This window comes from Triturus cristatus, chromosome 2_1, assembly GCF_964204655.1.
Source record: "Triturus cristatus chromosome 2_1, aTriCri1.1, whole genome shotgun sequence".
In the NCBI taxonomy this organism is placed as follows: Eukaryota; Metazoa; Chordata; class Amphibia; order Caudata; family Salamandridae; genus Triturus; species Triturus cristatus.
Window position 1 is genome coordinate 882,069,182 of NC_140581.1, and position 23,611 is coordinate 882,092,792.

Sequence of the window (23,611 nt, forward strand, 5' to 3'; positions counted from 1 at the left end):
AAGGGGGGGTGTAGTGAAGGTAGCGATTTGGATGCATGCATTGCTATGTTAGCATAAGCGCGTTAGCTTTTAGAAAGCCATCTTGCCACTTTTGCTGCTTTTGCACAAGACACTGCAGAGACATGTTATTATTCGAGAACTGCTTGCTTGCCTTTTCTTCACATGAGAACTGTCTGTTGTTCACATCCCTAGACGTGCACTGCGACCTTGGTCTGAACATTGTGTGCAAAACACTCTGAGCCGCCAGACAATGTATGTTTTTGAGTCCAGGTTGATCGGCCCACTCTCTAGTCATAATATGCACACAGCTGCAAATACCTGAATGTCGAGAGCCTTTAATAGTACAGTTTGCATGCGTTAGAAACACATTCTGGAGAAGAACATTTCCAGGCGCAGAGCAAAGCTGATCCTGTGATGTGATTCACCTAAAGCTGATCTTTACGGTATGGGGTTCCCCATTCAAGCCTAGAGACCTTCTATTAGCCTAATAATATTAGTTTACTAGCGAAAGGAAGGAAGCTGCATTCCACTGTCATTTATACTATAATTTCTCCTTTCATTTTCTATGGTATTGTAACAATGCTGATGGTTTTAATTATAATCATTTGTCTGCTTATGTTAGCTATAGTACTGCATCTTAGGACACGTAGATTATAAAATAAACCTTTTAAACTTTACCGTGACTCTGATTACCTTTGTTGTGGATTGATATGAGAATAATAACAAACAGGTATTTCTGATTCCCACCATTCCTGAGAGTACTCTAAGTCGCTTGTTCTGGGTTGTCTATACATTGGGACCTCCGAGATAATACGGATAACGAACGGGACACTGCTGCTGGTCGGATAGGGGTTCTGGGTACTGAGGTGAGTTTTTTGGTACTCCACAATTCACTGAGGTCCTGGTTTCCTGCGCATAGTTCTGTGCATGAGCAGAATCCCTGCAACACTGGTTCCCATGAGTGGGAACCAGGAGTGATTTTCCACAGTTTCCTTTGAGGCCAGACACTGACTCATATTGGGTCAGTATTTCCAGGAAGCGGAGGACAGAAAGATGCCGGTAAACCAGAAAGAGGAGGATGTCATCAACATACAGGGCAATCTTGTCATCCTCCTGACATGACCCTCAGCCCAATCTGACCCAGTAGTTGCAGCGGAGGAGACGTGCCAGGGGCTCAATGGTGAGGGTGAAGAGGAGTGGAGAGAGAGAGGGAATTCCTGCCTGGTCCCCCTACGAATAGGGAACAACAGAGTTTTCCATTCACTCCGACCTGGGCCATAGGAGTATTGTACAACAGTCACACGTAGGCACAACATTTAGGGAAAAAAGCCCGTACATTGCAGGACTTCAAACAAAGACGACCAATCCACCTAGTTGAACACATTCTTGAAGTCAATTAAAAGAAGGGTGGTTGGATCTGGGAGGTCTCCAGTGTAGGCCAGTGCCGCCTTGACTCTCCATATACAGTGCCTTGAACTATAGCCAGGCCTAAAGCCACATTGATCTGAGTGGACCAACAGGGGAGGGCTCACAGTAGGAGAGTGGGCACAGTAAGAAAAGAAATTGGCCTATAGGCAGAGCATCGCTCTGGTGGTTGCTCAGCTTTCAGCAGGAACACTATCCTGGCCTTTTCCAGCTCCACGTGGACTCGCCCGTTGTTGAGGGCCTCATTGAACATGTCTAGGAGATATGGGCTTAGAAGGTTGCAAATATTTTTGGTAAAACTCTAGGAAAACCTATCAGGCCCAGGGGTCTTCCCTGACCTCAGATAATTTCCTCAACTGCCAGTGACTCATCTATTTTGCCCCAGAGAGATGTGGGAAGGCGTGGGAGTGAGTTATCTCTGAGAATTGAGTGGTCTTGTTCAACCAAAGGATGGGGAAAGTGAGCATAGAGTCGGTAATAAAATTTAGCGAACGCCACAGCAACCTCAATGGAGGTATGGTGAAGAACGTTCGGTGACTCTGTGATTTTGGGGACAATCCTAAAAGTCGTATCTTTGGTCTTCAACCAATAAAGGAGTTTGACGCTCTTGTCACCCCATTCACATACTCACTGCATGGATGCCCTCAAGCACTGCCGGGCCTCTTCAAGTGAGGTTTGTCTCAATAAGGTTCGGAGGATGCATAATTGCCAATCTAGGGTCACTGACGGAGCTTGTAGTAGTTGTTTCACTTTATGTAGTATTAGTAGGCCTGGGCAGCGTTTCACTCTGTGGAATTCTGCATAGCTACAAAAACACTCTGGGTTTTACCTGGAATTCCGTGAACAAGTGGAAATTGGCACGTCACGCTGCTCACACTGTTACAAAGCGCCGGGAGCTCGTTCAGTGCTGAAAAATCAGCATGGCCAAAGGGTGCAGCTTCTCGAGTTGATTTTGCTGCCACTCAAGTAGATTTTATTCTCAAGTGGCAGCTTTCTGACCGTGAACAGTTGGGAATGCCTTAGTTGGAGACATTTCACTGGGTGGCCTCCTAGCGAACGAAAATCGTGATAGAGGATGCCAAATCTCACTCACACTCGCGATCTTACTGTTCTCAAGACGTACGTAGGAAAAAAACTCTGCAATGCAGCGGTTGGCAAAATTTGTCCAGAACTCCGCATTAAAAGCGTAACGTGACGTTCTGCCAGTGGATCGAAATATATTGCCCACCCCTAAGCATTTGGGTTTCCAGTGTGGTTATTTGACCTACTTTAGCTTGTTCCGCCATTCACAGTGTCCCTGTGGAAGTGACTATGCCCCTGTTAAGGGTAAAGCAGGCTTGGAGTTCAGATTGTAGGTATTTGGCAAACTGGGCATTGACCAGATGCCAGGTATTGAGCCGCCAGATAGGACGGAGAACCCCACTCGGTCACCTGAAAGAGTCTGTAACTAGAGAATGATCCAAAACTCCCCGGAGGAGGATTGTAACACCAGACAAAAGATGGGCATCCACCGCAAGAAGAAGGAGGATATCTATATGGAAAAGTATTTTGTAAGAAGTGGAAGTGAGAGTAAATTCTCTGTCTCTGCGATGCCACACTCTAAAAGTATCGCAAAACACCATAGAGTCCAGCCAAGCCCACAGTTGCTTAGCATTGGATAGACAATGCACTGTGGGGGTGCCTGAATAGTGAAGAGCAGGGCAAGGGAGGTGGTAAAGTCCTCTCCTATCATGGTAGTCCAATGAAGGAATGCAAGAATAGTAGTTCTGATCGCGTCTAAGGCTCGGGCAGAAAGATCAGGTGGTACATAAGTACTCAAGAAATTATATTGCTGCCCCTCCAGGAGACCCTCCACCCCCACAAAGCAGCCTGTGTGTCTGTGACTGTGGCAATCACCACTAAAGGGAAGGCCATATGAAGGAGTATGGCGACCCCCCCCCCACAGGAGCCCCTTGCAAATTCCAAATGGTACACACGGTCATACCCATGTAGCTTCAAGAGGTGGCAATTGGCCCTCAACAGATGCATCACTTGTAGCATCAATATGGCCAGCATGAACCGTTAGTGATTTGGAGAGCAGCAGTCCTATTAATGCAGTCTAAGAGGCCGTTAATGTTCCAAGATAAAAATATAAAGTGCTGCCACATCTAGACCAGGAATGAGCATAAGCAAGATGAGGGGTGAGTAAGTGATGGGGGATACAAATGTGCAGGGTAGGGCCCCAGGCAAGTGACAAACATGATGCCAGAGGTGCAGCATGGTGCAACACTGTATTAATGGAGATGAAGCGATGAAGAACAAAACCAAGAACAATACAAGTTCTAGAAATCCCTCCCACCTCCAAACTCCCCCTCCCCATGCTTCACACTTTGAAGCATCTTTCACCCTAAAACATCCATTAAGGCAAACCATCAACTTCAGATTTGGGCTAAACGTGTGCCAGGGGCCTCCTCCCGTGTTGGATCAACCAAAGTAATCAATGATATCTGCCGCACACATAGTCATCTGCATTGGACACAGTCAAGTAGCAATTAAGGAATTTCAGCCCTGCAGCCCATCCGTGGCAGCAGCATCTCTCTAGGATACCTGATCCGGACTACATGGGGGGCCATCCCATCTTTCACCTCAAATTCCACCAGAGTCCAGAGATCTGGAAGGGCTGTAGCCACCCCGTCTCTTCCTGAGTGACGGGGCTCTCCTGTGGTGTTTAGCTGACATCTGTCGGCTGGCTCAGTCCATGGGACGATGGACTTGGGACAACCCACTGTGGAGAGGTGGCCTTTCAGCATTTCCACACTTCCTCAGGGTTGTTGAAAAAGAGGGTTTCGGAGGCGTGGATAACCTTCAGTTTTGAGGAAAAAATGAGCATATATTGTACATTTGTGGATTCTAGCTTTTGTTTGACCTCATTGCATGATTTCCTTTGCTGTTGAACGCCTGTGGTATAGTCTGGGAAAATCATAATGAAGTTAGAGTCATGGTGTGGGGGGCCCAGCCTGTGGGATTCACAAATTATTGTCTCTGTTCCTCTGGCTAAGAATGCGGGCTATCAAGGGGAGTGGGTTCGTATCGTAGGTAGGAGTTGGGCCTGGGAGCGATGCACCATCTCAATCGCAAACTAGGGTGACATTGTCCCATCTGCAATCCAAGTCCTAAGCCAGGATTCCAGAAATGTGTCTTTATATGACGCCTCCTCCCCCTCTGTAAACCGTAGGTTGTTCCACCTGGATGTTTTTTTCATAGCTTCTGCATGTCTCCATGGTACTGGTAGTAGTAAGGAGTTAGGACAGAAAGTGCTGTGTATTCACCTCTTCTTCCAATGATGACATACGTTCCTCAGCCTCAGTAACCCTGCCCGTGACATTGCGTAAATCCTTGCGTAGAAGCATTACATCCACACCTACTTCCCCACCTTGGCCTCAACCACTTTTCTGGAGGATTGGATGGCCTGTAGGGCAGTGTTTTGGTTGATTGGAGTGGGGTTCTGGGATGCCGGTGGGAACCCAGCTTCCGGATGCTGCACTGTGAATTTGTCCATTTTTGTTTGGGTCTAGGTCCCAGGCTGTCTGTCTTTTACCATCACAAATCCATTCAATCAAGGGGTAAAAGGCAGGGGTAATATGCCGATTGGACACAGTGCTTGCCCCATGAGGACATAGCCGGGCCGCTTCCTGCTGGGCCTCGGGTCTTTATGTTCAATCCCTCGATGCGTGACTCCTAAAAGGGAACAACAGGAAGGTTTGCTGGTGGGGGACAGAAGCGGAAGCTCCAACATGAAGGTCACTTCAATAGCCTACGCACAGGGTTTTCCGGTACAGAGAGCACAAGGCTACCACTGTTCAGCTATCGAATGCAGCCAGTGGGATGTATGGTGATGCCTGAACCCCCAGGGAACCCCACCAAAATAGGGCATCCAAAATTCTCTGTGTCAAGCCCAAATCAACTGTATCTTGATAGCCAGTCTTCCATGTGTCCTCCTGTGCCAGTCCCTAAGGGGAAGAGGATAGGGCTCTCCACAGTGCCACATTGCCTCAGGTATGACCAACAGTAAGGCCTCAGACAGCTGTAAATAAGGCCTGGGCCCCAGCCCATTTGCACCCGTGATTCTTGAGGTTTGGGGCAGCACGTGCAGCTGTGGCCCACCCATATTGGGGTGAGAGGTGATAGTCTGCCAAACTCTCCACTGTAGTGTCACAAGCACAGTCCTCCACTTCGCAGAGCAGGCAGGCTGCATATGAGGCAGTCAAGGAGACTCCAGCCTCACCGACGCATGGAACAATGAGAAGGGCTCTGGGCAGCAAGCTATATAGGAAGACCCCGGGGGCTGCCACACCCTGACTCCGCAGCCAGCAAGAGGCCACCTCCAAATGAGGACATGAGCAGATGCCTCGGAGGGCGGACCCGTCTCTCACACGGACTGCAGCACCACCATATTGGTCACTAGTCAGCTCCAGTGGAGCCCGTCAAGCACTCAGTATCCTAGCCACCCTGATGTCACAGGGCAAACAGATGGTGACTCAGGAACCGCGGCAAACCTGCAGGTACTGAACGAGGGGTTTGAGTGATGCTGAGTGGTTCGATGGCACCAGATGGCAGAAGATGCCATGAAGCATCGCTAAAATGTGTCTGCCATCTTATCCACTTTGGCCCTGGCCCTCCTATTAAGGAGGGGATGAGGGAAGAACATGCACCCACGATCAAAAGCGTAAGGGCCTCATTTATGAGGTTTTGGTGCAGGGCAGCACTGCAAGGAATCTTGCTGGGCTGCCCTGTGTTAAAAGAAAAGGACAGAATGCACTGTATCTATGAGATATTCCTGTCCTTTTCCCCTGTGCTGTCGCACAATAGGCTGCCATGCGCCAATGCAGGCACCCTTGCACCATGGTTCAAGGGTGTCTACATTGTTGAGGTGATTGTTTTTGTTCCGGAAGAGACACCTTCCTGCACAAAAACGATCACGACAGACGATTTTCTCCTTCAATGTGTGCTGCAGAATGCAGCACACATCGAAAATAGAAACACAAGGACAAATAAAGGTATTTCTTCTCATTGTGCCACCCTTATGCCTCCCCTTGACAGGTGTAGGATTTTGGCACTGCCTCAGATTTATGATTCCTTGTAAATCTGTGGCAGTGTCGAAAAGCCATAGGTGTTGGTGCGAACACCCACAGCAACATCCATTGAACACCCCTTTAATGCAGAAAACTGCATCAAAGGAAACAATATTTACAAGACTGTGTTAAGCCATGAAGAGTGGTTTAGCGCTGCCTTGTAAATATGGAGTAGGAGACAGCGCCACCAGGGCATTGCAAAACATAAACCTCTGGCAGAGCAGGGGCCTTGTAAATATGCCTTTAAGACTATTGATATTCGCACACTGCACTTCTAAACTTTCAAAAAGTCAAAAAGGACCCAAATCAGTAGTAAATGGACACCAGATCCGAGCATGAGTAAGTCCAGCACCACACATGGCCAAACACTGATACTGAAACACCATCCCTAAGTAGAAAATGCATGTAAGAACTTAAAATAAAATCCCATAGGAAAGAATTTAATTTTGTCAAAAACATAAATAAATGTAAATTGACAGTAAACATGTTCTAAAATAAAACGTTTTTGAAATTTTAAAATATTTTAACAGCCTTTTTCATTTTAAACAGTAATGTGGCATTCATTTTTATAAAATATAATTAAATTACTTACACTTCAATTTATACATTTCATTTAATAATTTCCAATGCATTTATTTTACTTTAGGGGAGATTTGTATTAAATGTCATTTTTAGAAAAATATACTTAAATTTAATACATTCAACATAATTCAATTTTATGTTAAGATTGAGTTAATATTGCTGTGGCATTTCTTATTTTGCTCTACTGTTAAAACAAATATACAACATTACTTTACATTGATTTTTAACATAAAAATATTTGTACTATGTTTTTAGTAGATTATAAATATTTATAGATATATTTCCCTATATATTACCCCTGGGAGGTCTACACCAGAATAGTGATGAAAATTAGTGTCAGAAGTTTATTTTAATTGTAGAAGAACATTTAAAAAATGTACAGCACTATTAACGTAATGTTTTGATTAGATAGTTAATTAATTTAAATATATTAAATTAACATTATTTGTTAAGATTTATTTTTTTAAATCCCACATAAAGTAAAATATTTATATGTATTTATAAGTATTTCAAATTACAAAAAGTCATATACAGAATTCATTTAGGATAATTTAAATATGTTTTGGAAAATTAAAGTTACATATATTCTTAAACTAAAAAAATGCTTAAAATGTATTCTAAAATAACATTTATTTTATAATAATGATTACCTTTTTCACATTACATTCATTTTATATATATATATATATAAAAAGCCAAAATAAATAAATTTAATTTAACATTATTCCCAATTGCATTCTATTTTAAATCCCTGCATGCATATTCTCAATGGGAAGGTGTTTCTGTATGTGTGGTGCTGACTTACTACTCCTGCGTTTTGGCAGTAGTTCCGCACACTCATACATTTGGCTCCTCCTGCTGTTTCAAATAGTGGGAAAATGCAAGTCTGTAATTTTCTGTAACTTTACACTTGTAAATCGTGAATAGCCAAAAGTTGTAAAGATACTCAAAAGTGTAGGAGTAAACCTACATGTGTAATACAAGTGTAAATTACCTTTATGAAAAGCCACATCTGTATTTATTTTTATTGTGGATTCAGTTATAGGCCGCAGTGTGCCGTTCCGAAGTTACCTCAGCAAAATGAAATGGAATCTCAAATTGGTTCTCAACTGCAAACTTTCCATCTATATCATCTCCATCGATTTCCTTTTCTTAGGCCCTCGCAGTGGTGTCTTATTCAAATGATGCAACCAAACGCATCTAGTTTCTCTTCACATTAATTAATTTTTGTTGTTGGACACAGTTTCTGAAAACTGCCACTTGCAAGAGCAGATAATGCCGGACGTACAGAAAGATTCATAATGAGTTGATAGCTGGCAGTTGAAGGGATTACATGACAAAAATTCGGATTTTTTTTTCCAAGGTGTTTATAGTGAGAATCCAACCAGATGGGCAGAGAGTACTTTATAAGTTTCAGAAAACAAACGCAGTAACAATAATGAATGACAGTGTTTGGTACAGCAAGTATAAACATAGCAATCTCTTTCATACATGCATTTTTCAAGGTGGGTTTTAGGTCCTTTCAGAATGCCAGCAAATTAGCGTAAACTCCTAGGTTCTTGGATAATTGATTTCATATCCTTTGGGCTTAGTAGGCGAATGCCTGTTTTTCACTGTATTTTCTTATTGTTTTGGGAACTCAAATTGGGAAAGTGAGTTTTCAAGCTTCCTAGGCTGAAGTGTAAAAATAACACAGCGCAAAACCTTTGTACTGCCGTTAGAAATGTAAAAAAACACATTTATTATCACACCTGCTCCAAAAACAGGTTACATTGGCCCATAGTCATTATTTTTACTAGCTACATGTGTTTTAATTTAAGTGTGTGTGTGCATGTTTGTGGCTTGTAAGGTGGTATCTTGCTATGCGTTCATTGTATTTTATCATGTACGATTTTGAAAAAAACATCGTCATAAAAATGTTTGAAGTTTAAAGGGAAATAAACTATGAGTTAGCAAGCATGCAGAGTGAAAAGAACTCGTACAAGAATCACTAACAATGATTAGTTACCCTCTAAGGATTCTTCATCAATTGCAATAGCTTTCATAACACACTGGGGCTGGGATTGTATTTCATCCAGGAAGTCTGTGATGCTGCCCGGAATGGTAGGCGTAGATCTGGCTGGTGAATTGGGGTCCATTTTGCTTGTAGGCGAAAAGTCTGAGATTTGTGAACTTGAAGGAATTGCAGACTTCTCACAGGCATCTGAAAATGGATAAACAACTGATATGGATTTGTTTGTGGAACATAATAAGGGAGCAATATGTAGCAACACTATTTGCTGGAGGAAGTATCCTTCATTTGGCTTTGCATCTCACTGCTGATGTACTCGATAAGGGCCACATTTGCACAATTGCAGGAAACTCATGTGACTCGCTGGCTAATTATACCTTTGACCACCAAAAGTACGTTGCATACAAGTGAAGTGTTTTTTTTTTTTTTAAAGGAGCCAGGCATATTTCTGATGCATATTTTCTAAAGTTGCACTACACCTCTTGCTTGATGTGCACATAGATTTCAGTTGTATGGGAGAATCCATTCATCAAAGGTACCCAGGAATTGTATGCACGATTTCGAATATCAGCTGAAATATAGAATATCCTCGTTCTGCAAAGCTGAGTATACTACAGTCGGAAAACTAATGACACATAAAAGTGCACACCTAATCCTGCAAAATGTGCAAGTTGCATGCACGGTTGAACACAATGCGACACATACAATGTACAAATAGCAAATTATGTTGGAAAACAAAAAAGAACCCAAGTACCAGATCAAAAAGAGTATTTATGTTTTTTGTTACTCCATGTAGCCCTTTTTGTTTTGTTTATCTCTTCAGTGACTGGTAAATTAACAGGAAGAGACGCTTATTTGAGTGCAGGAGAGTTATTGATCTGTAGACTTTGCTAAATATTAATCAACCCGCAAACCTGCATGAAAAGAGAATGTATATTATAAAGGATGTAAAAACTATTTTACCAATTCACAATGACAACTTTCCATGCAGGGCATATGCACTTTCTGCCTCAATGTTACTAAACCCAATCAATGGAAAATTTACTGTAGCTAAATCCTTTCGAATTGGCATTTATGAGTTTTTCTCTCCACAAATTCGAGGTAAATCTGTGAGAAACTCAAAAGGGACGGTCTCAACCCTTCTCAGAATTCTTCTGCAAACTCATTGTGATTCACATTTGATCATCCCACTTTATCATTCATCTCACACATAGCAACAGTCACCAGACCAGGTAACATTTAACTGCTCTGCTTGAAAGAGATTTAAAAAAAAACTACTCTCACCAGACCAGATAAAAACCACAGCCCACCCCCTAGTCCTTCCTCAGCTGGATTCTGGAAATTGTGTTCTAACAGGTATCCAGAAATCCTCACTGGTCGTCATCAAAGCAGTTATTCAATTCACCGCTCATTATTTCTCATCTGCAACATTTCAGCCACATCACACCCACTATCAAGCTGAATCACTGAACCTATAGTAAAAATCCTCTCTTAAGCAAAGAACACAATTCATCTAAATCATCACCCATATCTTGCCAATCTTTTCAACATCTCAGGATGCTAAAGATGTTTGAGAGTCAGAAATACTCTAGGCTGAACAAGAAATTCTCCACTGCCACCATACCTCCCTGGAATTTTCTCCTTGCAGAGATCTGACCTGCACCCACCAATGTGATGTTCAGGAAGTGACTTAAAACACACCTCTTTCGCATACACCTGATTAATCATAATCCGTCCCCAAATGTTTCAACAAATTTCTTCAACCGACCTAGGTCCAGTTTGATCAGCTGTCACTGTCTCTGTATACTGACACAATATAAAAATCACACTTTATAAATATATATATATATATATATATGTACATAAAACTACAAAATAAATAAATGGCCTTCTTTCAAGATGGCCTCATAAAGCAAGAGGCTTAGCCATTTTGGGTTGGCAAATAGCCTTTTGGTAAACACTGGATTAACAACATGAGGTCACATTTCATTATCTTTACTTATTCTTATGAATGTACATTAATTTCTGAAATATTTGTATTATTCCTCAGGTTTTCAGGAAAGACCCACTTTCAGTGATTCTTTTCTTTCTATGTGACTGGCGCTGGGCATCGAGTGAGTGCCGCTGTGACATCCAGGTTAAAGCTTCATAGCATTCCCAGTCAATGTTAGCTTCTTCAGTGGCATCAGCTTCCCAGAACTTTTTGTTTTAAAATAATTACAAAAAATACAACAATATCGTCACTCAAAGTGCATTACATGGTATCCATGACAATTAGCATCATTGACAGTGAGAGGGTCAGATGCTTTCAAATCTCTTTAAACTGATCAAAAAGGGAACGATTACCGGTGGAAGGACATGGCAGTAGATGAAGTTTGGGGAAGCAACATGAGATGAGGACAGCAAGGGAGACCCAGAAACAAAGGGGGAAAGGGAGACACAAAATGGTGTCCCACATGTGAAGTAAGGGTGAGACAGACAGGTAGTAGCAGTAGTAGGGGAGACATGTGGTCGGGGGAGACTGTCGTTCTTGATGTGGTGTATGAATTGTGTTAGGAAGGTCACCCAGTGTGGTGAAATAGACTGTTTTAGTAAATGTTGCACTTCTTTGTAACAAAGGGCGTCTTCCTCTGTCATTGCCCATTTACACACTGCGCCATACCAGATTTCCAGTGGCTGAGCTGTTGGAGAGTGCCACTGTAAGGTGAGTGCACTTTTGGCAACAAGGAGTGACAAGAAGGCAAACCGAATATGTACTTTATGTGGCTTACAGTGTCTGAAGATCCCCAAGGAGCATGCTCCCCAGGTGTGTATATCAGGCAGTTCTGTGACTTCTCGTAGCGTGTCATGAACAGTTTGCTATTAGTGTTGAAGGGACTGTCAGGACCATAGCATGTGCATTAAATCTGTGTCTAGCGTCCAGCATTGCTGTGTGTTGGGGAAATGACGGTTTATTTGAGCTGTGTTGAGATATGCCCTATGGAGAAGAAAGTATTGTATGCTCTTGAAACAAGCATTCTGAGAAACTTATTAGGGCAATTCCAGGGCTTGTGTCCATTCCTTGTCATGCAGCAGTCTCCCATAGTCATTCTCCCATTTCTGCTGAAGCGAGTCTAGAGGGACCACCAATGAGTTCCGAATGGCCTTGTAGAGCCAGGTAATGAGATGCCGGCCATCTCCCATTGTAAGGATAGTCTGCACAACTGGGTTCGTGGTAAGTTCCGGGTCCGCAGTTCCCCAAAGGACACGGCAGGTGTGAGCTATCTGTCTGTGGAGTAGGAATTGGCAGAGGGGAAGGTTATAGTCTGACATCAGCTGGTCAAACAAAAGATGTCTATCTGCAAACAGGTTTCCTATGGTATGAAGTGACTGAGCTATCCAAGGTACCATATCTCAGTGCATGTAAATACCGAGGAAGCATGGGAGACCAATGAGGGGAAATTCTGGGATATAAGGCGGAGTGCTCTTCGCTATGCAAGATATGCACGTCTGGGCCACTGCTACTTCTAGCAGTTGCCCAAGGGGAAGCATGGACTTGGGGAATAAGAAGCAGTGAGTTGTGGATGAGGGAAGGGCTCCCTTCTCACCACTAGTCTCTCCCATATACCATCCGGCGGTCCATCGTAACAACCATTCCAGTTGAGCTGCTAAAATGTAGTCTTCAAATGAGGGGGCACCCAGACCACCTTGGTCCACTGGTAACTGCAGTTTCCAAAGAGCAATTCAGTGTTTTGAGGTGCCCCAAATATGGTTGCCTAATAGAGTATCCAATTCCTTGAAGAATGGATGTGGTTGGACAACTGGCAGAATAGCAAAATAATATGGTAACCGAGGTAAAAGAACCATTTTAGAGACGGCTATCCAGCCTATAAGGGCTAAAGAAAACGACTGCCAGAAATGATATGGGCCCTTGTCCCAGGCAAGGCAACACGAAGATTACCCTCATAGAAGTCCAGTGGGCTTTGTTATAGCCTTGTTCCCAGGTACGGGACTGCCGCTACCTGTCAATGAAGGGGTGTTTCCCCTAGACAGACAGGGCATCCTGGTTGGGCCAGATTGATGTGGTATATATCAGATTTCTCCCAGTTTACACGCAATCCAGCGGATGCAGTGAGCTTGGTCAAGGTATTTCGTATAGGGGAGTGATCTAAGGTACTGCCCTGGAGGTGTATCAGCAAGTCGTCTGCATATAATGACACAGAATGGGTCCTATCTGTCAGTGGTATACACCAGTCTCATTCCTCTGCCTGCTGTCAGATGGACAGGGGTTACATCGCAAGAGCGAGTAACAGAGGCGACAGAGGACACCCCTTTCTGGTCCCTCAGTGCACCGGAAAGAGTCCAAGGTAGCTCAACCTAGCTGCACCCAAGAGGTCGGCCTAGTGTATAGCAGCCTAGTATGAGCCAGTAGTCTGGAGACCATTCCCAGGTGATTGAGTACAAGGAAGAGGTATGGCCACATCAGAGTGTCAAATTTCCTCCTCCAGGAACAGTATCAGGCAGGCAGCTTGTGGGTACCAACCCTGTATGTGGTTTTTGACATGGAAGAGGCAGCGGATAATTTGTGATGTACTGTGCCCTGAGACAAATCCATTCTGATCAATATGGATCAGCTCCGGGAGGACGCAGGATTATCGATCAACAAGGATTTTCCCAAGTATTGTTATTCGCACATAGTAATGCTATTGGGCGATTGGACGTTAATCTTAATGGCTCTCTGCCCGGTTTGCACAGAGAGAACAGAAGGGAGTCACGCAACAAGGTGGGGGAGTTCCCCTACTGACAGCGATGCCTTGTACATTGCTGCTAGGCAGAGGGCCAAGAGTGTCGAGAAGGTGCTATAATATTATAGTGGTAGGACTTCTAGCAAAGGTTCTTTTTTGCTGGCAAGATCTTGAATTGTTTGTGCCACATCTTCCGTGGTGATTTCAGCATCAAGGGCCTGTTAGACATTGGTGGGATATCCTCCTGTGTGCGGACCGTGTTGCCGCTAGCCGATATTACCTCGGTGATTGAGGTGATTGTGCGATCCTGTTGTATCAGCCAGGCAAGAAGGTGACAAGACTTTAAAAAAAAAAATTTTATTAACAGAATAATATGCAAATTGCAGCAATTGACAGTGGAGCTCTCAACATTAGATGTACATGTACAATAAGGCATCAATTTGCACATTGAGCATTGACATGTGAAATACCAATGTACGATTCGTGATGATAAATACAGGATGTATTGTGCGGCCTTCAACTTTATGAAGAGACTGGGAAGGGGGAGAAAGATGTGGGGGAGAGAGAGAAAATGAAAAAGAAAAGAACAAATATTTCAACAATTTGAGCACTCTCAGGTCCGTGAATAGCAGATTATGAAGTGCAAAGTCAGCACACATTCACTTCATATTCACAGCAGAGACCAGTACATCATGTAAACGAGACTGTGTGCTACTACATTGAGATGTCAAATATGCGGGTCTCAAGCCTTGACAAAGTTTAGAGTAAGACATTGTGATTAGCAACGTTATAATACAAATTACACTTAACACTCATCTATTTGAATGGCACCTTTTTTTGTATGCATGGTCGTAATCCTGAACAGGTTGTGACTGCAGATGGAGTACAAGTGAAATTGCCCCATTAATGAAAACCCGCTTGACTTACGTTGTATCTTTGTTAAATCCTGTTAAGCAAAACAAAAAATCTTGCTTTACATCCTATTCCAGTTCAAGTGAATTTTGTGAGTTAATATTATGTACATATGAATTTAGAAGCATGAACTGACAGACAAAGTTGTAATAGTTGGTGGACTGGAATAGGTTTGGTCCTGAGAAGCAATCATGGGAACCCACTTCTAAGCTCAATGCTCTATATTTGCTGTGAGTTTATGCAAAACATCCTGACAAACCAGGAGCTCTACTGTTGAGGTGGTAGCCTTTGGGGGAGTAGGGAGCTCTGTCAGGGAGCATGGCTTGTCACTTAAGACGTGGTGTGCGAGGGGAACTATAGCCCAAATCCACTAGTGCTGAGTACGTCTAAGGGGCGCAAAGGCTGGTGGTCCTTTCAGAGTGGCAACCATGACTGGAGAGAGCATTCTTGTGTATGGAGATCATGCTAAGTGACAGTGCCCTGATGATTTTACCACATTTCCCAACAGTCCATAACCTCTCACTTAGTTGCAAGACGCAGTGGCTTTTTTGGAAATCTCGATGTAACTTCCCTCGAGGTCTAGTTTCTTTTCGGGGCAATCGCAATACAATGTTGCTGCAGCCAGGACCTTTTTATGTGGATCTAGTGTTTCCTTTGGAACATAGGGTTTTTTTCCTGGCACAATACTTATTTGCAATACTGATATGCCTAAATAGAGAGCTGCTCTATCTCATTTCCAGACAATAGGTAAATCTCAGAAGAGTGCTATGTGGGTCAACACTGATTGGGTAATCAGAGCAGTAAAAAAACACTTACCTCTTTCGCCGTCCGAGTTTTCCCTCTGCTTTTCTGGGAGTCCTGGAACAAGGAAGCAAAGAGGCTTCCCACAGCCAATACCAAAGCTGCAGGCTGTAATGCAGCATTGTGATTGGCTCCCCTAAGCCAATCACAACGCTGCAATTCAGCGCTTTGATTGGTCTGAGCGCCGTGGATTAGCGCTCAGATGGGGACTGGGGGCTTTTGCATATTTCCCCACCAGGCTGTGTAATGCAGCCTGGTGGGGAACATACAAAGTGAGCATGACAGTTTGTCGTGCCGGCCTGCCAAACAGTCATGCCCACTTGGAGAGTGCAAACCACACCTCCCCATGTGCATCCAGCCCCGCCCCACCCTAACTTAGCTCCGAACCTGGGAAAAATAAAATAATAATAACTATGTTATTATTGTTTTATTTTTCCTACTCAAAGAGCAGTGGGGTGACGCTCCACCACCTTTAGCAGAGGAGCCGCACCTGGTTTACAAGATATTCTGCATCCATGAGTTACATTTTTTAAAGGCATTTTGGTTCTGACTCAGATGAACTTATAGATGTAGGGAAATCAATGTGACATATAGAATTATAGACAGGTAACTGAACAACACAGATGTTTTTCACCCCAGGTTACTGAGTGGCTTCAAGGAGCTAAGCCCAAGTTGTCTACGATGTCACTCAGAACCCGGAGGTAATAAACATTCCTAGTATTCACGTTTTTCCTCTATATGATTATATGCTATTTATGGCCCCAAATGATTTGCCCTCGCTTTCAACTGAAATGCTCGGGATGAAGAATAATGGGGAGCCATGAATTACATGGCTTATCCTTCCTGTCCCAAATGTTAAAAAAAATTATAAATAAGGGCCTGATCCCAATGCTGGTAGGACCATTTTCTGCCATCCTGTCGGAGGAAGTCTGACTGCCGTGGTCTTGTCGGAAGCGGTCAGTCCGACCTCTGGATTACGATGCATGCCTCCTGTACTGTGACCACCCGCTGAAAGACTGCTGACTCTGACAGCCTTTCTCCAACTGCTGAGAGGGCAGTCGGAGAAAATCAGCATCCATAGGGCAGTACAGGTATCTCTGACCGCCATCTGGATTACAATGTGTGTTTCTGACAGCCCGACCGTGGCGGTCGAACCACCTGCCTCCGGTTGTCAGAAATGATGGATCTGGGGTGCATACTCACCCAAATCATCTTCTCCCTGACAGTCTCTGGCTTTGATCCCTTTCTCCAGGTCACCCCTACACCGCAGCAGCTGAACCCCAAAGACTGTGACCCTGTGGGCGCCGGAATGCAGGTAGGTCCGTAGGTGGCATGTATCTCCATTAACTGGACTAAGCATATATTGCCACACTCTAGCAATGGGGTACATGATGCACAAGTCATATCTCCACATATGTCATGCATGTGTGCACATATCACGTTTCCTGTGATTTTGCATGCACTTGCAGAGACATATTCGGGGGTATGTGCATTGAGGTAGATGAAACCTCCACAGTAGCTGCGGTTGCATCGTAATATGTTGGGGGGAACGTTCCTGACCTCAGCAGTTGGAATTGGATCATGGCCGTGGCTGTCAGACCGGCATTGTAATAGGGCGCTAACTGTTCCCCTAGACACCCAACCAACCACCCTCTTTGCTCTCCTTCTCCTCCAATCCCCAAACTGTGCCTTCTGACCTCTATCAGAGCAGAGAGCCAGCGCTGCGCTGCCAGATTCTCAGAGTGCCTTTATAATGTAGCAACAGCGGTTTGCAATTTTTGTTAACCACAGTGAATAATCTGATTCAGTTTCAGTTGCCCACGTTAGTGATTCTTCATAAGCACCATATATACCAAAACAATTGTATACCCAAATGGTATGACCATCCAAAGAGCACTTGAAGTAGGAAGGATTAGGCAGCTGGGAAACCCAAAGTAAAACGTGGGATTAAAGCAACACATGGGGTCAGGATACAACCAAAAGTCCGATCACTCCATTCCATACGCAGAGCACTCACCTTCAACGGCAGTCCAGTAAAACCTCTGTGTCAAAAATCGGGGATGATGGCTGAGTACTCACCAGCGTTTCAGAACGCGTCAAGCCCACGACCTACCCTGCCACCCGAACCGGAATGGTAAATGGTCACCGGCGAGCAGCGTACATGAAACACCAGCCTGACGATGTTGGGGGAGTCACGTGGGGGCACCAAATATCGCGTGACTCCAAGCTCTGTGTATATAATCAGAGCAAGGACATAGTAAACACAGCGGCCATATTTGAGCGTACCGGAAGGCCAGTTTCACAAGTATGTGTTGTCTATAATTATAGATGTGTATTGTAAACTGCACTTCTCAATCAATATTGAAGTGTAAAATTTAGAGAGTTATGACAGAGTGCTGAAGATGGTAAAACGGTATTGGTATTTACAGAGCAGTGGTATAGCCCTTGTGTCAACCAAGAAGTGCATCGTATATAAAACCTCCATTGTTTGTGAGGCTAAATAGTGATCGTAATGTGCTAGGAAGTGTGTGTTTATGAGATGAAAACACAGGGGGCTTTTATGGCCCAGGGATGTCTCATACGTTATGACTGGAGTACAGTTGCACATGAGTGTATTGGTAAAATGTATACATGTGCAGGTAAATGTGTTAAATCGAGGTGGAACTAAATAACACAATGGTGTGTAGACCAATAATAAGCGCACCCTGAATATGAATGGTGCAGTAGATGTATTAGCTCATGACAAGAGCACACAGTTGAAAATGTTGACATAATCTAGGTGTGTGCACCCCATGGTATATCGTCATTAAGCCCAGCAGTATGTGTAGAGAGTCTGTGAACCCATCTCTGTTCGATCTTGAACAGTGCGCTTTTGGAAATCTGTGGGTGGGCCTCCAGCACAATCCAGCGTAGTGAATCTGGGGGTGTTGTGCTTCATTGAAGTGTGTATATAGCTTAGTGGTAACCCTTTGGCACCGAATATTGCTCTTGTGTTCGGTTATCCTAATCTTCACAGTACGCATGGTCATCCCTATATATTTCAAGCCGCAAGGGCAGGTGATCATGTAAATGCATTGTCTGGTGTTACAACTAGTGTGTTTTTTCAGGATCCATTTGAAATTGGTCAGTAGAGAAATTTCTTTGGATGTAGTAGTGGGCAAACTGTGCAGGAACCACAGGGATAGTGTCCAGTTACTGACAGGAGACCCCACAGAGTCTTCTGTGTGTTAGTTGTATTTTTTCTAGGTCTTGTATGTATCAAGACATCTTTCAGGTTGCGTGTTCTCTTATATGCAAACCTGGGTTTTGGTATTTGTAGGTTGCCTATGTCCAATATATTCCAGTGTTTCAAGATGATTTTCTTAATTCTGGCTGAATCTGGGGTAAAGGATGTAACGCAAGTGAAAGTCTCAGTGATCGGTTTCCGGTGTACCTCGAGTAGTGTCTCTCTTGGGTTGTTCCTCGCTCTTTTCATAGAGTCCCTCACTTGTTTCTCTGGGTAGCCTCTCACCCTGAGGTTAGACGCCAGAGCGCTGGCTTCTGTTCTGTAATCGGTCACGAGTTTACAGTTGCGTCTGATACGCAAAAATTGACCAAAGGGTAAGTTGTCTCTTAATGATTTGGGGTGATGGGTTTTGTATAGAAGTAGGCTATTGTGGTCAGTGGGCTTTTTGTACAGGGTGGTGTTGAGTGAGCCCTCAGTAAGTGTGATCTTCAGATCAAGGAATGGTATAGTACTATCTGAAATGGTGCGGGAAAAATTTAGGTAGTCGTTTTGGTCATTGATTCATCTAACGAACTCCTCGCAGGTGGAACGTGCCCCATGCCAGAAAATAAGGATATCATCAATAAAGCGTTTCCATAATTTAAGATTGTTGTAGTATCGATTGGCAATGTTCTGGACAATGTCCTTTTCAAAGGCTGCCATATAGAGGCACTCTAGGCTAGGAACGAAGATACTCCCCATAGACGAACCCTGGCTTTGATGATAGAGCTGCTGTTTGAATTGTTCTCAGTCAAAGCTAGGGTAGCACACTCCATTATAAAAGAAACTGGAGTAGTTGAAGACCACTTCAATGCTTTCAACACGGTTTCAACAACTGACAAGGTCGCTCTCTGGGGAATATTCGTGTAGAGAGCCTCCACGTCAAGAGTGACGAGGAGGTCAATCTCTTCTGTATTAGGTGTTTCTTCAATAATCCTAAGGATGTCAGTGGTATCTCTCACAAAAGAGGGTGTGTCTCTCACTATTGGTTGCAGGAAGTGGTCACAAAACTTAGAGAGTGGCTCAAGTATGGAGCCAATCCCGGAAACGATTGGTCGACCAGGAACCGGGGTGGTACCCTTGTGTATTTTAGGTAGGGTGTAAAAATATGGTACCCTCGGTTCCTTAGTGATCAGAAAGTCAGCTTCCTTGCGGGTTATCCAACAATTGGACTCTGCCTCGTGTACCAATTTAGAAATGGTAGTAGTCAAGCGTGGGGTGGGATCAACCGTAATAGGGGTGTAGTACTTGTCGTTGGAGAGTTGACGATTGCATTCTGTGTCATAGTCCACAGTGGACTGGACTACAGTAGCCCCACCCTTGTCTGCCTGTTTGATTGTAATGGTAACATCTTCCGAGAGGTTCCTTAATGTCATAGCCTCTAAGTTGGAGAGGTTATGAAAAGGTGTCTGCCTGTGTGGAAGGGCTAATTCCTTTAGAACTGCCTGTTCAAAGGCTAGTACTTCTACTGGAACCATACTATTGTGTGGTGTGAAAGACGAGGGATTCCTCAATCCAGAGTCATCCTGTTCATTTAGGGGTTGGTCCTGAAAATAAGATTTAAGTCGTATAGTTGTATAGTCATATAGGCCCTATAGTGACATAATAAGTGACAGATAGAAAGGGACTAATTTATGTTTATTCATTCTTGAATTTCATCCAAGATGGATTTTATGGCTTCTGGACCTTACTCGGGTTGGATGGTCAACCAAAATATCAGTTGAATGCAATCAGCATAAGTGGGAATTTGTATCTCTAGTGGTTAGATGGCTGTCATAAATGCAGCCAAGAAGCTGCTCCCACTTGAGGTACCAGAAGTGTTCCATCTATTAAAATGGTTCCCTTTGCATGTAGTAATTAAGGTGTATGAAGCTGGAAAGAAGTGTGCTTACCCACAAGGAAAAGGAAGATTTTGATATCAGCAGCATAAGACAATAGCAGTGCAACAGCATACACCTGCGTACAGTGATATAGAGATATAGACAGTACACCGAGCATGCTACCCGATGACAGAAGAGGAATGAGTGTGAGCAGCAAGCTGAGACAGCCAAAAGGGACACCAAGGAAAAAAGAGCTCCGCCACTTATGATCTTATTATGCATGGGTCAGTATTTTCTGATGGCTGTATAAATCCCCCTTAGCATCTTTGCACAGTTGGGAGGCAATTTTAATTCCATTAATTACTGGGTGTGCTAAATGTCTCACCCATCATTACATTTCAGCAGGTCAAACCTGCCAGAATTTAACTAGGATAAAGTGCATGGTATTTACTGTGCCATATTGATTGAGGTCCAGAAGCATCAAAATCCACATGTTATTCCCCAGAATATTGTAACAAGTGCTATTTATCATACAAGATAAATAACGTACCGCAGGGTATCATTATTTACCTGAAGTGATAAAAAGCACCAGTACTCCTACAAATTCAGAATCAGAGCCTAAGAGCAATTATCTTTATTGCACAATTTTTACCTAATGAGATAACTTTCAAAAGATACCAGGCCGAATGAGTGTGTTTGTGTCTCAGGAGCAGAAGCAGGGGATTAAAAGTGAGCACTCAATATCAGATTGCACCCTGTACAGAAATATACCTATACCTATATAATATCAATTTTGCGTGAGCTTGATCTGATTTCTTGCTGATGATTGGCCTAGTAGCTAGAGAGGAACTGTGGAGGTGATGGGAGAGTTCCCCAGGTATTCGAATAGGCAAAACCCATGGAATTAAATTGTAGCCACCAAATGATTAAAAATATGAATGCATTATTAAAGCTTAGCCGCATTCATCCTGAAGCATATATAAATAACATTAGAACATTTTGTTAAGAGACAATTATGCAATATTTTGAAAAATAGCTAAATGCAAAAATAAAGCAATTAAAAGGGACCCTTTTTAATAACAAAAAAGCATCCAATGGATTTTCCTGATATTGCACCAGAACTGTAACTCGGGAGAGGAAGGAAAATTATCATAGAAGATGAGGAGGGAAGATCGAGGATTAACTCCCAGTGAGCGAAGCAAGAAAAGTTCAGAATATAAAGCTATACAATGTTTGGGGGTTGTGGAATTTACATTATGAATGACAAAGGAAAAAGCATCAAAAAGCAGTAACATGCAAAACTCCTCAGAAGAAGATCACAGTAGCGGGAAAGGCCTCTGGCAGGTGGTCTTATAGAAGAAAATGTAACTTTTAAAAGGGGATGCCAGTGACAGAGATTAAACTCAAGTGTAATATTGTCAGGTCACACAGGATTCCGATGAGCAAAAGAGCAAGAAGAGAACAATGTCTGCAATATAGCGAAACCTAAGAAAAGCATGACACAAGCAAATCTTTCCCCGGTGTGTGAAGGGGGTCTGATCTGTGTATAATGCGAACCAGAAGTCAAACTTGACAAGTTTAGATTCATCCATAAACAAGAGTGAATGAACAGATAACCTGATAACTGATCAAGTGACTAATCGGTATGCAGAGCCAAGATTTATCAGCTTACACAATTAACTAGTTTCAACACTGTAATCAATCAAATCATAAACTGAGGTGTGGTGTCCTTAGAACTAATTAGAAGGTCATATGAAGGAGGATGAAGACAAGAGTTTACCCCGTAGATGACCTAAGAGCGTTGCTGTCAATATCCAAGGTCTAATGCTTATTTCTTAGCACCCTCCCAAATAAACCACTTATGTCTTACAAGAATGTTGTAGATTTCAACCACTATATCTCCCCCTTGACTCAATCTGTGCTAGCAGCTTAGAATACCTTGAAAGTTAAAAACCAACAGTCAATCCGCATAAAACATCCAGATTGGAGGGATTTAAGAAAGCATATAAAATTGAGTATGTGACTAATGTGACTAATAAATACACAGACCAAGATGCCATATCTGCCAAAGGCAACTCAAGCTAAATACTGATAGAGGTTACATTAAGATCGCAGACACTAGCATAAGAAAAAGATGAGTGCCCCAGACTTACCATCAATTGCCGAGCTCATAAGATACCATATGCAATCCCTAGACAATGGGCTCCATCTGGAACTTTGATAGTATATTTTTAAGATTATCTTATCAAGAAAAAAATCTTGACCAAATCCTGTGTCAAAAAATAGATTAAAACAAGCATTGGATACACTTTCTGCATTTTTCAGCACTTTATATTTAACACTGCAGAGAGACCCGGGGAAATGAGAACCGGCAACTTTGAAATCATCATTTTTTACCGTCACAAGCCTGAAAATTGGATGATGAAGGGGCATATATATATTATATGAACCAGAAGATGTTTTTAATTTTCTAGTCAATTACCAAAAGAAAGTGCTAGATGTAGCAAAGCCACTTCCAGAAATGCAACCTTGCATTCCCACAAAGAAGATGGAATTGGGCGTGCACCAGGACTATCTTGATATCAGGACCAAGATCTAGTCGTACATAAGGATTGGGTCACAGATGGGAGAAGGGGGGGTTGAGAGACTTAAGCAGAAAAAAAGAGAAGCTGCACTCTTAAAACAGAAGTCACAAAAGATTATTCTACAAATATTTATAGTATTATCATATGTCTAATTTTGGGGAATTCTTTCATTATATGTTAAAGGCCTAAATACATGTACCTGACAAAATAAAGTTAAGTAAGAGACTCTGGATTTCAAACCCAATAGAGCTTGTGTTCAGGAAACAATACTTACCTACCAAGAGTGCTATATCTATTCATGATTAGGAACCAAACCATTTTATACCACCTCAAAAAAGGCCTCTTTGAAGGCTCTGCCATATTGTTATTCAATTT

General features: G+C 43.1%; 1 protein-coding gene across 1 annotated transcript in view; it reads right to left on the reverse strand.

Annotated features, from left to right (window-relative positions):
* Positions 1-23,611, reverse strand: part of LOC146866029 (uncharacterized) — a 538,845-nt gene that overhangs the window by 404,904 nt on the left and 110,330 nt on the right. Inside the window, exon 3 of the mRNA XM_085640219.1 lies at positions 9,127-9,321. Coding sequence (XP_085496345.1) covers positions 9,127-9,256 — 130 coding nt within the window. The 5' untranslated portion in view covers positions 9,257-9,321. The remainder of the gene's footprint in view (positions 1-9,126; positions 9,322-23,611) is intronic.